Below are 15,404 nucleotides of genomic sequence, written 5' to 3'. Positions count from 1 at the left end.
CGGCCCTGGGACACAAGACGGACAGGTCAGGGGGGGGGGGGGGTCGGCCCAGTCCACCACGCCCACCGGGCTACCTGTCCGGGTTCTTCACGATCCACCAGTTGTTGACGTCTTTGAACGGGTAACATGTGACCTGCTGCTGGTGGGAGCTGCCCCGCCCACTTTCATACCTGCACACACACACACACACACTTACTGACATGTCGCCCGATTGGCTGCTGGTCCCGGACGGCTGGCGGCACCTGATTGGATAGTTGGCTTTGTGAGAATGGAGCCAACAAGGGACTGGCTGGGAGGCGGAGCTTCTCAAGGTCACCTGACTGCCGTAAGCTACCTCCAGGGGTTGACCCTGGGTGATCCTGGACAGACCGCCCTGCAGGCGCGTCAAATCAATCAATCAATCAATCAATGTACTTCTAGAACGGGGAGCCACTGAGGGCCACAGACTGACACATCAAAGGATGCGGGGGCCATCTTGCTAGCATTCACCTCCAACACTCGTACAATAAATAGATTGTTTTTAAAGAACTAGACATTGCAATTTCAGTAGAAATTTCCTACAGTTAGCACGCTGGCCAGATAGCGTCATGTAACAAAAAATAGGAGCAAAATGAGCTTCAAAAAGCTAGCATGCTAAACTTTGTTACATGCGTGCGTCAAGTGCTAAATGATACTACTTTGGGGGTGTGCACCTGAAAATGTGTTCAAAATGCTAGCCTGCTAACATTAGCATGCGACAAGTACTAAAATATGACTGACGCAAATACTAAATTAGCATGCTAACAGGTATCATTCGTCAAGTAAAAAATGTTTAATGCTGAGGTTTATGCTTGCAAAATGAGCTTCAAAAAGCTAGCATGCTAACAGTGTTATGCTCACATTAACATGCTTACAGTTAGCATTGGTGAAATACCAAAATATATGACAATGAGGTGTATACCTGCTAAATTAGCTCAAAAAAGCTAGCTGATGTTAGCATGCTAAACTAACTGTTACATGCGTGCGTCAAGTGCTAAATGATACTACTTTGGGGTGTGCACCTGAAAATGTGTTCAAAATGCTAGCCTGCTAACATACGCCTGATGCAAATACTTACTAAATTAGCATGCTAACAGGTATCATTCGTCAAGTAAACAATGTTTGATGCTGAGGTTGATGCTTGCAAAATGAGCTTCAAAAAGCTAGCATGCTAATATTAAAATGTGAATAAATGTGCCGGGTGCTGTTGAAAGATTAGGTACAGACCAAAAGTGGCCCCCGAACCGCACTTTGGACCCATCTGTCCCAGAAGAAGTCAATATTGTGTGTGTGTGTGTGTGTGAGTGTGTGTGTGTGTGAGTGTGTATGTGTGTGAGTGTGTGTGTGTGTGAGAGTGTGTGTGTGTGAGTGTGTATGTGTGTGAGTGTGTGTGTGTGTGTGTGAGTGTGTGTGTGTGTGTGTGAGTGTGAGTGAGTGTGTGTGTGTGTGAGTGTGTGTGTGTGTGTGTGTGTGTGAGTGTGTGTGTGTGTGTGAGAGTGTGTGAGTGTGTGTGTGAGTGTGTGTGTGTGTGAGTGTGTGTGTGAGTGTGTGTGTGTGAGTGTGTGGGAGTGTGTGTGAGTGTGTGTGTGAGTGTGTGTGAGTGAGTGTGTGTGTGTGAGTGTGTGTGTGTGTGAGTGTGTGTGTGAGTGAGTGTGTGTGTGAGTGTGTGTGTGTGTGTGTGTGAGTGTGTGTGTACCTCCAGGCTGGCCTGGAAGGCGGAGCTCATCATCTGGTCATGTGGTCCAGTGCGGTGTAAGAGACTCAGGTGCACGTAGAACCAGGCGACATAGAGCAGGACCGGGACTACAAAGAGACACACAGCACGACACACACACTGGACACACACATTCAGCTACACACCACAGGGTCAACGTCAGACGGGTGTGTGTATATTTCTGAGCGTGCTCAGTGTGGACGTGTGCACTCACGCCGCTGAGACTTGTGTTGCCAATCAATTTCCAGGTGTGCAAGGAGGCCACACCCACTAGCAGCAGGTAGGAGAACACACCCACGTACTTCACCCTGAACACACACACACACACACACGTCAGATTGTGTTAGTGTGCGGTATGTGTGTGTTTGTGTTGCTGACCCGATGGCGGCGGAGCAGGATGTTCCAGAGAGGAGGAGCCAACAGTACCTGGCGGACGAGCTGGGAGCGACAAGGAGAGGTCACAACATGGCCTCCTTGTGACCGCGGCAGGGCAGACTCACCTGCAGGGGGCGCTGTGGAAGCGCAGGTAGGAGAAGAAGGCCAGCAGGATGAAGAAGATGACCACGGACTCCAGCAACATGAAGCGGGATTGGACGATGAGAGCGTTGTCTGCACGCAACAAGGAACCTTTAGCCCAGTTCCTTTACGTGTGTGTGCGTGTGTGTGTGTGCGTGTGAGTGTGTGTGTGTGTGTGTGTGTGCGTGTGTGTGTGTGCGTGTGTGTGTGTGTGCGTGTGAGTGTGTGTGTGTGTGCGTGAGTGTGTGTGTGCGTGTGAGTGTGTGTGTGTGTGTGTGTGTGTGTGTGTGTGTGCGTGTGTGTGTGTGTGCGTGTGAGTGTGTGTGTGTGTGCGTGAGTGTGTGTGTGCGTGTGAGTGTGTGTGTGTGTGTGTGTGTGTGCGTGTGAGTGTGTGTGTGTGTGCGTGAGTGTGTGTGTGCGTGTGTGTGTGTGTGTGTGTGTTTACCCAGCAACAGCAGCAGCGACGCTCCCAATGCTGACATGTGAGACAAGCCCAGCTCCAGAATGACACAATATGCCACAGGAACACACAATGCACCGCACACAGCCGGGAAGAGACGCAGGCTCCACACACTCACACTGCAGGGATACTCTGTGATACAAAACAAACACACCACAGGGATACTCTGTGATACAAAACAAACACACCACAGGGATACTCTGTGATACAAAACAAACACACCACAGGGATACTCTGTGATACAAAACAAACACACACAGGGATACTCTGTGATACAAAACAAACACACACAGGGATACTCTGTGATACAAAACAAACACCACAGGGATACTGTGTGATACAAAACAAACACACCACAAGGATACTCTGTGATACAAAACAAACACAACAGGGATACTCTGTGATACAAAACAAACACACACAGGGATACTCTGTGATACAAAACAAACACACACAGGGATACTCTGTGATACAAAACAAACACACCACAAGGATACTCTGTGATACAAAACAAACACACACAGGGATACTCTGTGATACGAAACAAACACACACAGGGATACTCTGTGATACAAAACAAACACACACGGGGATACTCTGTGATACAAAACAAACACACCACAGGGATACTATGTGATACAAAACAAACACACACAGGGATACTCTGTGATACAAAACAAACACACCACAGGGATACTGTGTGATACAAAACAAACATGTAGGGATACTGTGTGATACAAAACAAACACACACAGGGATACTGTGTGATACAAAACAAACACACCACAGGGATACTGTGTGATACAAAACACACACACCACAGGGATACTGTGTGATACAAAACACACACACCACAGGGATACTCTGTGATACAAAACAAACACACCACAGGGATACTATGTGATACAAAACAAACACCACAGGGATACTGTGTGATACAAAACAAACACACCACAGGGATACTGTGTGATACAAAACAAACACACCACAGGGATTCTCTGTGATACAAAACAAACATGTAGGGATACTGTGTGATACAAAACAAACACACCACAGGGATACTATGTGATACAAAACAAACACACGCAGGGATACTGTGTGATACAAAACAAACACATCACAGGGATACTGTGTGATACAAAACAAACACACCACAGGGATACTATGTAATACAAAACAAACACACGCAGGGATACTGTGTGATACAAAACAAACACACCACAGGGATACTATGTGATACAAAACAAACACACAGGGATACTCTGTGATACAAAACAAACACCACAGGGATATTCTGTGATACAAAACAAACACACACAGAGATACTATGTGATACAAAACAAACACACGCAGGGATACTGTGTGATACAAAACAAACACCACAGGGATACTCTGTGATACAAAACAAACACCACAGGGATACTCTGTGATACAAAACAAACACACGCAGGGATACTCTGTGATACAAAACAAACACCACAGGGATACTGTGTGATACAAAACAAACACCACAGGGATACTCTGTGATACAAAACAAACACACGCGGATACTCTGTGATACAAAACAAACACACACAGGGATACTCTGTGATACAAAACAAACACACCACAGGGATACTATGTGATACAAAACAAACACACACAGGGATACTCTGTGATACAAAACAAACACACCACAGGGATACTGTGTGATACAAAACAAACATGTAGGGATACTGTGTGATACAAAACAAACACACACAGGGATACTGTGTGATACAAAACAAACACACCACAGGGATACTGTGTGATACAAAACACACACACCACAGGGATACTGTGTGATACAAAACACACACACCACAGGGATACTCTGTGATACAAAACAAACACACCACAGGGATACTATGTGATACAAAACAAACACCACAGGGATACTGTGTGATACAAAACAAACACACCACAGGGATACTGTGTGATACAAAACAAACACACCACAGGGATTCTCTGTGATACAAAACAAACATGTAGGGATACTGTGTGATACAAAACAAACACACCACAGGGATACTATGTGATACAAAACAAACACACGCAGGGATACTGTGTGATACAAAACAAACACATCACAGGGATACTGTGTGATACAAAACAAACACATCACAGGGATACTGTGTGATACAAAACAAACACACCACAGGGATACTATGTGATACAAAACAAACACACGCAGGGATACTGTGTGATACAAAACAAACACACCACAGGGATACTATGTGATACAAAACAAACACACAGGGATACTCTGTGATACAAAACAAACACCACAGGGATATTCTGTGATACAAAACAAACACACACAGAGATACTATGTGATACAAAACAAACACACGCAGGGATACTGTGTGATACAAAACAAACACCACAGGGATACTCTGTGATACAAAACAAACACCACAGGGATACTCTGTGATACAAAACAAACACACGCAGGGATACTCTGTGATACAAAACAAACACCACAGGGATACTGTGTGATACAAAACAAACACCACAGGGATACTCTGTGATACAAAACAAACACACGCGGATACTCTGTGATACAAAACAAACACCACAGGGATACTCTGTGATACAAAACAAACACCACAGGGATACTCTGTGATACAAAACAAACACCACAGGGATACTGTGTGATACAAAACAAACACACACAGTGCAGGGATATGATTGGGTGGTACAATGTGGAAAGATAAATAAATAATAATACAACTATGTACCTGCTCCAATTCTGTTCCACATGAAGTTTCCATCAAACCCTCCCAAGTAAGCTGCGAACACACACACACACACACACACACACACACACACACACACACAATGATTATTTCATATATAAAGACAAATGTATGTATTGTTGCCATGGCAACTTACCGCCCAAGGCCAGAATCATGTGACCAAGCGGTGGTCCGCTGTCGTCTATGAAGAAGACTCTCTTCATGTAGAGAGACACAAACTGTCCATAGTAGACCTCGTCAAACCTGTACACACACACACACACACACACACACACACACACACACACACACACACACACACACACACACACACACACACACACACACACACACACACACACACACACACACACACACACACACACACACACACACACAGTCTAGAAGTGAGTTATTCCATGTAGATGGATATACAGTATATGAGTACAGGAGTAGTACGCACACCACGGCGTTGGGGTAGCTGAGGCGTGAGAGTCGGGTCCAGAAGGAGAGCAGTGTGAGCAGCAGCAGAACCAGGTCCACTTTGGCAGTCACCACCAGGGGGAGCTGCAGCATCTTGTGAATAATGCTGTATAAAAAAGGGACAAGCGGTAGAAATGGATGGAATAGACTGTATTTATATTATTCACATGTAAAAAACACCTCAGTGTTTATTGTCTATTGTGAGCAAACTGTGGTGCTGAATCTCCCCCAGGGATCAATAAAGTACTTTATATTCTATTCTATTCTACACCAGGGGTCTCCAACCTTTTTTGCACCGCACACCGGTTTAACGTGGGTATTTTTCTCAGGGAGCGGCTTTCCACTTGTGCCAGATAAATACAGCAAAAATAAGTGCATGAAAAATACAAGTGACTATAACGCTGAATATTTGAGATTTTAGAGCACTACATGCTTCCATCTGTTGAAAAGCTCGATGGAGACGATGATTTCATTTTCCAGCATGATCTGGCACCTGCCCACAGTGCCAAAACCACCAGTAACTGGTGTACTGACCATGGCATTACCGCCCTCGACTGGCCTGTCAACTCCCCTGACCTGAACCCCATAGAGCAGGGGTCGGCAACCCGCGGCTCCGGAGCCGCATGCGGCTCTTTGACCACTCTGATGCGGCTCAGCTACATACTTGCCGACCCCCCAGATTTTCCCAGGAGATTTATGGATCTCAGTGTCTCTCACAGGTAACTCCAAGGGAAAATATAATCCTATTTACACTCTAATTACTAAATAAAGGGAGTGCCCTAATTGCACTGCAGTAATTGTCCTCTATAGCATTTACAAACAGCGTGCTAGCCCGGCCACAAGTTGTATGTTGCTTTTACTTGCACACGTAGGAGACAGCAAAGCATACTTACTCATCAGCCACACAGCTTACACTGATGGTAGCCGTATCAAACAACTTTAACATTGTTACGTTAAAAAATATGCGCCACACTGTGAACCCACACCAAAAAAGAATGAAAAACACATTTCTGGAGAACATCCCACCGTAACACAACATAAACACAACACAACCAATACCCAGAATCCCATGCAGCCCTAACTCTTCCGGTCTACATTATACACCCCCGCTACCACCACATCAACCCCCCCCTCTCCGTGCGTTGGTTGAGCGGAAGAGTTAGGGCTGCATGGGATTCTGGGTATTGGTACCGTCAGTGTAAAATGTGTGGCTGCTGAGGTAGTACGCCTTGCTGTCACTTACGTGAGCAAGCTGAAACTGCATTCTACATGTGGTCGAGCAGGTACACTGTTAGGGCAGGCTGTAGAGGGCGCCAAAAGCAGTGTCATCATGCCCTGATATTCGGGAGTCTCCCGGGAAAAATGAGAGGGTTGGCAAGTATGACGCTATCAAGCGCCACTCATTCAAAACTCGCGGGCTGCACTAACATCAAATTTCCACATCAAAGTGCGTGCCGGTGCGTGTGTCGGGGACCCCTGGTTAACATAGCACAAAGAGCTTTGTATGCGGTGTTTTTCATTTTAAATTTTAAATTTTTTTTTGTGGCTCCCATTATTTTCTTTAATTTGTGAAACTTGCCAAAATGGCTCTTTGAGTGGTAAAGGTTGCCGACCCCTGCCATAGAGAATGTGTGGGGTATTGTGAAGAAGCAGCTGAAAGACACCAGACCCAATAATGCAAATGAGCTATTGAAGCATCCTGGGCATCCATAACACCTCAGCAATGCCACAGGCTGATTGCCTCCATGCCACGCCGCATTGACGCACGTGCAAAAGGATTACCAACCAAGTACTGAGTGCATTAATTCACCATTTCAAATGTTTGATTTTGTTTTGCTGTTACACATTTTGTAATGAATCCAGAATGTATGACTTTTTTTTTTTTTTTTAAATTGCATTACAGAAAATGAAGAACTTTATCACAATATTCTAATTTTCTGAGACAGTCCTGTATAGATATCTAACGTATAGGTGAGGGCGGACCTACGTCACTTCCGCCTACCAATCCCCTGGCAACCGGTCGCCATATTGAATTCGTTGAAAACAAACCAGCTCACAGCGAACACAGCATTGACAGAAAAAGCATTTAACGAGGTTTCACTGCATTTTAAACTGTTCCAAATGGCGTATGATTATGTAAATAGTCTTTCCAGTGAGGCTAGGTTAAGATACGAGTTAAAATGTTCTGTAGTTGGATTAAACGACTGCCCTTACCGCCTTCCAGCAGATGCGTGTACTGATAATCCTACACAATGGCCGGACGTGGAATTTGGAAATCTATATGTCTACCTCACAAGCGTACCAGGTATATTATTTCATATCTATAGAAAGCCTAATCAAATTTAAACGAAACCGGTTTTCGAAAATAGCCTATACAGGCTATAGACTATATATCAGACTTGGGCATTCTGCGGCCCGCGGGCCACATCCGGCCCTTTGTGCGTCCCTGTCCGGCCCGCGTGAGGCCAATCATAAATTACAAAATACATTTAAAAAAGTATCTATGTCGAGTGTGCAATACAACGGTGCTGCTTTTGTTTTGAAAAGCGTTATTTGTATTACTTCCGTGTGGACGTATGCGTGTGCGTGGTTGTGAGTGAATGTGAACAGCTGCAATCACAAATGACAAAATAAAGTTGAAAAAACATCTATGTCGTGCGCGCAATAAAACTGTGCTGCTTTTATTTTGAAAAGTGTTATTCATGGGCGTATGTCCGGGTGTAACCTGTGAGTGAAGGTGCACAGCGACAAGTGATGCACGGTTTACACCCGTGACGCTAAAAAGAGAAAAGTTGATGAGGAATGGCGTGTTTTCAACAAGACATGGACTGCCAAGCAACGTTCCCTCTGAGGTGCGCGCCTGCGCAATTGCGCACTGCTCAAGCGTCCTCTGCGCACAGCAAATATATGCCGCGCACCAAATCAAATCCCATCTGAATTCTAAACAAAATAAACACATTTATTCTGTGTAATTTTGCAATGCAACTCTGAGTGACAGTGACAACAAGCGGCCCTAACGGTGTTCGTCAACACGTTCAATTATTGTAACGTCTATCGCGATGCTTCGAGGCTAGGAATTATATCCATCACTTTATTGAGCAAAACTGTTTGTATTCGGCCATAACCACACCAAAAACATGAGTAAAACACTTCTATCTGGAAAAACTAGTCATTTTCTGCCGTACAAACCAGGCCAAAACCAACTTGTCATCTGTCACCAACACGCATACCACTAAACCACTGGTGCGTTTATGGCCACACAAAAAGTCGGACAACTCAAACACCACACAAAGTTACACTATGACTCCTCAATCATACGTGTGCTTATTTTACTGTCATTTATTATTAATGTTAATTTATTGATATTAATCATGGAATGCTGTAACTAGAGAAAGTTACAGGAATGCACACTTCATCCTATGCTTACATTTCATTGTGCAACATGAGGATGTTTAAGGGGAACTAAATGTGATCTCTGAAAGGGGTACAAATTATTTCCAAAGCACTGCTTTTGGTATAAAGTTAAGTTAGGTTAAATGAAAGTATTATTATTATTATTATTATTATTTATCTTACGGTATACATCAAAAATAATATTGAGCAAAATTTAATTGAAATATTGTCGATGTGGCCCTCCAGCAGTGCTCAGGTTGCTCATGCGGCCCCCGGTAAAAATTAATTGCCCACCCCTGCTATATAGTATATACCGCATGTTATTTTTGAACAACAACTTCAGCTGTTGAACGTTATAAGGTACAAATTCAACAAGTACAACATTAGCACGGACGGTATAGCCAAGTTGTGGTTAAGAGGGTGGATTTTTGTTCCTTATATTTACCAGAAACGAAGTGATCCGAACACGCGACCCGGGACTTTGGGGGACTCCAGTGAGAACCGTCCTCGTTTTCCCGGTGTAAGGCTGCGAGCCATTTGTCTCGTCTCTGTGGGCTTTTATCACGCTTTGGCAGAACAAAATACGACCTTTGTTTTCCCCGTTTCCAGTTGTGGTTAGCACAACCAAAAACAACACCGTTTTTCGGCATTTTGGAGGCAGAATGACAGGTTTAATCAGCGTAGGTCGACAGGTTAAAGAGTAATGGCGACGGTTTGTTTTCAACGCCAGTCTGGTTGCTATGGCTCGAAGAACCCGTATGTAGCTCAGTTGCCCGGATGTCGGCCCTCACCCATACATACGTTGTTTATGTAGCATGTATATATATAACGTAATCATATTGTTTCTTCAATTTAAAAATAGCTGACTGTTTTTTTCCCCCCTTCTCTGGGATTATATTCCCAGATTTGATCTGGGACGTCTGGTAATTTATAGCATATAATAACATTCTATTACTGTTGAGCAAACTATGAAAAATAAAACATGTGTCCTTCATCATAGCTACACGTATGACAAAAAAGCGCGTGAAAATCAGTGGTATTCAGTGAGGTAAAATGAATTAAATGCGCTGACAGTTCATTGCTCCTGCCAAATGACTTGCACTGAGTGGAGCGGATCACCACTCCAAGATGGCGGCCCCGCGTCTCGTCAGCGCCAGTAGCGCTTCATGCTGCGTACCCTTAGAACAGGGGTCACCAACGCGGTGCCCGCGGGCACCAGGTAGCCCGTAAGGACCAGATGAGTAGCCCGCCGGCCTGTTCTAAAAATAGCTCAAATAGCAGCACTTACCAGTGAGCTGCCTCTATTTTTTAAATTTTATTTATTTACTAGCAATCTGGTCTCGCTTTGCCCGACATTTTTGATTCTAAGAGAGACAAAACTCAAATAGAATTTGAAAATCCAAGAAAATATTTTAAAGAGTTGGTCTTCACTTGTTTAAATAAATTCATTAATTTTTTTACTTTGCTTCTTATAACTTTCAGAAAGCCAAATTTAGAGAAAAAATACAACCTTAAAAATGATTTTAGGATTTTTAAACACATATACCTTTTTACCTTTTAAATTCCTTCCTCTTCTTTCCGGACAATTTAAATCAATGTTCAAGTAAATTAATTTTTTAATTGTAAAGAATAATAAATAAATTGTAATTTAATTCTTCATTTTAGCTTCTGTTTTTTCGACGAAGAATATTTGTGAAATATTTCTTCAAACTTATTATGATTAAAATTCAAAAAAATTATTCTGGCAAATCTATAAAATCTGTAGAATCAAATTTAAATCTTATTTCAAAGTCTTTTGAATTTATTTTAAAATTTTTGTTCTGGAAAATCTAGAAGAAATAACGATTTGTCTTTGTTAGAAATATAACTTGGTCCAATTTGTTATATATTCTAACAAAGTGTAGATTGGATTTTAACCTATTTAAAACATGTCATCAAAATTCTAAAATTAATCTTAATCAGGAAAAATTACTAATGATGTTCCATAAATTATTTTTTTAAGTTTTTGTCTTCTTTTTTTCGGTTGAATTTAGAATTTTAAAGATTCGAAATTGAAGATAAACTATGTTTCAAAATTTAATTGTCATTTTTTTTTCGTGTTTTCTCCTCTTTTAAACCGTTCAATTAAGTGTAAATATCATTAATTATTAATAATAACAGAGTTAAAGGTAAATTGAGCAAATTGGCTATTTCTGGCAATTTATTGAAGTGTGTATCAAACTGGTAGCCCTTCGCATTAATCACTACCCAAGAAGTAGCTCTTGGTTTCAAAAAGGTTGGTGACCCCTGCCTTAGAACATGTCTATGGGGACCACTATGTATACTAGGTATGACGTTAAACTACATCCAGGCATGAGATGGGAGGTTGTGTGTGGGGTTAGTGAGTCCCAACTAACGTCTATAAAATGCACACAAAGAACCGTTTGCACCTTCTCTTGTGACTGGCGGGCGGTCAGCGCCATAAAGCTGAGCGGGTCCCTGGGTAATTGGGGCGTGGACAACCAACAGGACAGACTAAGTTCAACAGCCCAGTAAGGCAATTAGTCTAGGAGAAGGATCTCCGATATAAAATACCCCTTCCAACCCGCACCAAGCCAGCGTGGAAGGTGTAGGCTAATAACCAGCATGAAGAGTACGCCAAGAAGACGGCCCCCAGTCCCCAGCAGTTCCAGAGCTCCAGACCAAGATGGCGGTTCGTTAAGGCAAGGAACAGGGGGTGCTAAGAATCCCTGGGTTCATACAGGCCATCATTGGGATCTACGAGTGGCAACGTATAATGTGAGATCCCTAATTGGAGACGACAGATTAACGGAACTTGAAGAAGAATTAGATGGTATAGAATGGGATATCATAGGTCTCAGTGAAGTGAAGCGACAAGGAGAACAATTAATTGAACTAAGCAGCGGGCACCAATTCTATCACATAGGAATGGGAAACAGAAGCCTAGCAGGGGTTGCTTTCATCATTAATAAGAAATGGACAAAGTACATAACAGAATTTAAAGGAATAAATGAAAGAATGGCCCAAATAACCATAAAACTGAACAGTAAATACAGCATTAAGGTCATTCAGGTGTATGCTCCAACATCAGCGCATGATGATGAAGAGGTTGACAAATTTTATGAGGAAGTGGAACAGGCTCTCAAATCATCAAAAACTCACTTTAACCTAGTAATAGGGGATTTCAATGCTAAAGTAGGAATCAAGCAAGATGGGGAGGAAGAAGTGATGGGAAACTTTGGATCAGGTCTCAGAAATGACAGAGGTGAAATGCTCATCGATTTTGCTTCCAGAAACAAACTCAAAATTATGAACACCTTCTTCAAGAAGAAAATATCCAGAAGATGGACTTGGAGAAGCCCGGACGGTAAAACCAAGAATGAAATTGACTTTATCTTGACTAACAAGCCAAAGATAATTCAAGATGTTACCATATTCAACAAAGTAAACACTGGCAGTGACCACCGTATGGTTATGTGCAAAGTGAAGGTAGATACGAGACTAGAAAGAATGAAATTAATAGCAAAATACAGAAAGCCCGATATGATCAATTTGGAAGCCAGAAAGCATGAATTTCAACTAGAACTACAAAACCGCTTTCAAGGACTGGAAGTAGAAGATACTTCCGACCTTGATGAATGGAATGACAAATTCATTGACATAGTACATGAGAGCTCTATAAAAACAGCAGGGAAAGAAAAGAAAAAGCAAGAGTCCAAACTCTCAGATAGCACAAAGTGGCTAATGGAGAAAAGGAGGAATATGAAGAGAGATGGAGTGGGATTCCAGAATGTTGAATATACAGAAACATGCAAGACAATACGAAAGAAACTCCGACAAGACATAAGAAAATACAACACCCTTAAAATTCAAGAGACAATAGAAAACAATAAAAGTTTGAAGAAAACAAGGCAGAAACTTGCAAGTGGAAAGCAGAAAATAACAACATTACTTGATAAAAAGGGGACAGAAATCACAGATCAAGACATGATTTTGATGAGGATTGAAGAATTTTATGAAGAACTCTATCAAAGCAGTCAGTCAGTAGACCTTCAATTATCCACAGACTCAGAAGAAATTCCAGACATCACATATTGGGAGGTGCAGCATGCAGTCAAAAACATGAAACGAGGGAAAGCACCAGGACCAGATAATATTTTAATTGACACAATTAAAGAGGGGGAGGATGTCATTGCTAAGGAGCTGGCGAAGCTATACACAGCTTGCTTACATCAGGGGAAAGTGCCAGAGAAGTGGAAAGAAGCTAACATGATCATCATTTTCAAGAAAGGGGACAAGAGGGACCTCAAGAACTACAGACCTATTAGCCTTCTTTCAAACATATACAAGTTGTTTACAAGAATTCTGACAAATCGAATGGAAAATACACTTAATAGCAATCAACCCAGAGAACAAGCAGGGTTTAGGAGTGGTTTTTCTACCATGGACCATATTCATACATTGAATCAGATCAAAGAAAAATGCCAAGAATACAACAAACCACTTTGTATGGCCTTCATAGACTATGAAAAAGCATTTGATTCAGTGGAGACACAGTCGGTTCTAAAAGCTCTGCAAGATCAAGGAATTCATCATAAGTACATTAACTTACTCAAGGACATCTACACAAACTGCACTACCACAGTTACGCTGCACAAACCAAGCGAGAAAATCCACATAAAGAAGGGTGTCCGACAAGGCGATACAATTTCGCCTAAACTGTTTACAGCTTGTTTGGAAGGCATATTTCGCTCTCTGGAGTGGGAGGATAAAGGAGTTGATATCAACGGAGACAAATTTAATCATCTGAGATTTGCAGATGACATTGTTGTCTTGGGAGAGCAAATCAGTGAAGTGGAAGATATGCTTAAAGACCTTGCAAATGCCAGCAAATGTTGTGGATTGAAAATGAATATGAAAAAAACAAAAGTTATGGCAAATTCCATGGTACCTCATGGACCTGTGACTGTTAATGGAAATGAAATTGATGAAGTTAATGAATATATCTATCTGGGGCAGAGATTTAGCCTGAAAGAAAATAGTCAAGAACAGGAGATAGGGAGGAGAATCAGATTGGGCTGGTGCCAATATGGAAAACTGAGCAACATCATGAGAGGAGAAATACCGTTAAGCCTAAAAAGAAAGGTCTTTAATCAATGCGTGTTACCAACCATGACATATGGAGCTGAAACCTGGGCATTGTCAAATAAAATGGAAAAGAAAATAGCAGCAGCACAACACAACATGGAAAGAAATATGCTCGGAATCACATATAAAGACAGAAAAACAAACGAATGGGTGAGAAAACAAACGCAAGTCCAAGACATTATGAGAACTATCAAATTCAGTAAGTGGAAGTGGGCTGGACATATCAGTAGAACAGATAATAGATGGACTTCCCTAATGACATCATGGAGACCCATGGATGGGAGCAGAAATAGAGGAAGACCAAGAGTGAGATGGCGAGATGAGATAGACAAATATTGGGGAACAGTGCAGTGGCAGGGAGCAGCTAGAGATCGTTCACTATGGCAGAAACATGCTGAGGCTTTCGTCCAGCAGTGGACTGACAATGGCTGATGATGATGATGATGATGATGGGGACCACTGTTGTACACTAGTTACTTTTGTAAGCTTTGAACTTGAACTACGTCATGGTATCTATGTTCGTTAACACATTTAGGTTGTGTTTGCGTTGTAAATAGTTCATAGTGAACTCTTGACGCATCAGAATGTTGGCAAACACGTAGAACGCGATAGCTGTTAGCATTAGCCACCCTAGCCGCCAACTAGCAGACTTATTCATGACGCTAGCTTGCTAAGCTAACACTTACCTCGTCACAGCGGCTCCGCCAGGTGGCTCAGACGCTTCGGAGCGGCCAGTCGGGTCATCCTGGCCGCGGTGTGCAGCTGCCAGGTGGCGGTCCGCGTCTCCTCGTCTCCTCCGTTAGCCGCTCGCAGGAGATCGATGTTTCCTGACGATTAGTGCTGCCTGGCTCCTGGGCCATCTTGTTGCTATGGAAACAGCACTCACTCCCGCTTTGTTGTTGTTTTGGATCAGTTC

At 42.7% G+C, this 15,404-nt stretch overlaps 1 protein-coding gene across 1 annotated transcript in view; it reads right to left on the bottom strand.

Moving 5' to 3' along the window:
* Positions 1-15,326, bottom strand: part of pomt1 (protein-O-mannosyltransferase 1) — a 27,864-nt gene extending 12,538 nt beyond the window's left edge. The window contains exons 1-12 of the mRNA XM_062025243.1: positions 15,175-15,326; positions 5,928-6,053; positions 5,622-5,728; positions 5,468-5,518; positions 2,694-2,840; positions 2,233-2,341; positions 2,111-2,170; positions 1,947-2,040; positions 1,715-1,870; positions 243-373; positions 75-170; positions 1-5 (exon numbers count right to left, since the gene is read on the bottom strand). The exon at positions 1-5 is cut by the window's left edge and continues 88 nt beyond it. Coding sequence (XP_061881227.1) covers positions 1-5; positions 75-170; positions 243-373; positions 1,715-1,870; positions 1,947-2,040; positions 2,111-2,170; positions 2,233-2,341; positions 2,694-2,840; positions 5,468-5,518; positions 5,622-5,728; positions 5,928-6,040 — 1,069 coding nt within the window. The 5' untranslated portion in view covers positions 6,041-6,053; positions 15,175-15,326. The remainder of the gene's footprint in view (positions 6-74; positions 171-242; positions 374-1,714; positions 1,871-1,946; positions 2,041-2,110; positions 2,171-2,232; positions 2,342-2,693; positions 2,841-5,467; positions 5,519-5,621; positions 5,729-5,927; positions 6,054-15,174) is intronic.
* Positions 15,327-15,404: the final 78 nt, after the last annotated feature.

The sequence above is a fragment of the Entelurus aequoreus genome, linkage group LG17 (genome assembly GCF_033978785.1).
Source record: "Entelurus aequoreus isolate RoL-2023_Sb linkage group LG17, RoL_Eaeq_v1.1, whole genome shotgun sequence".
In the NCBI taxonomy this organism is placed as follows: Eukaryota; Metazoa; Chordata; class Actinopteri; order Syngnathiformes; family Syngnathidae; genus Entelurus; species Entelurus aequoreus.
This window is presented reverse-complemented; position numbering and strand designations above follow the sequence as displayed.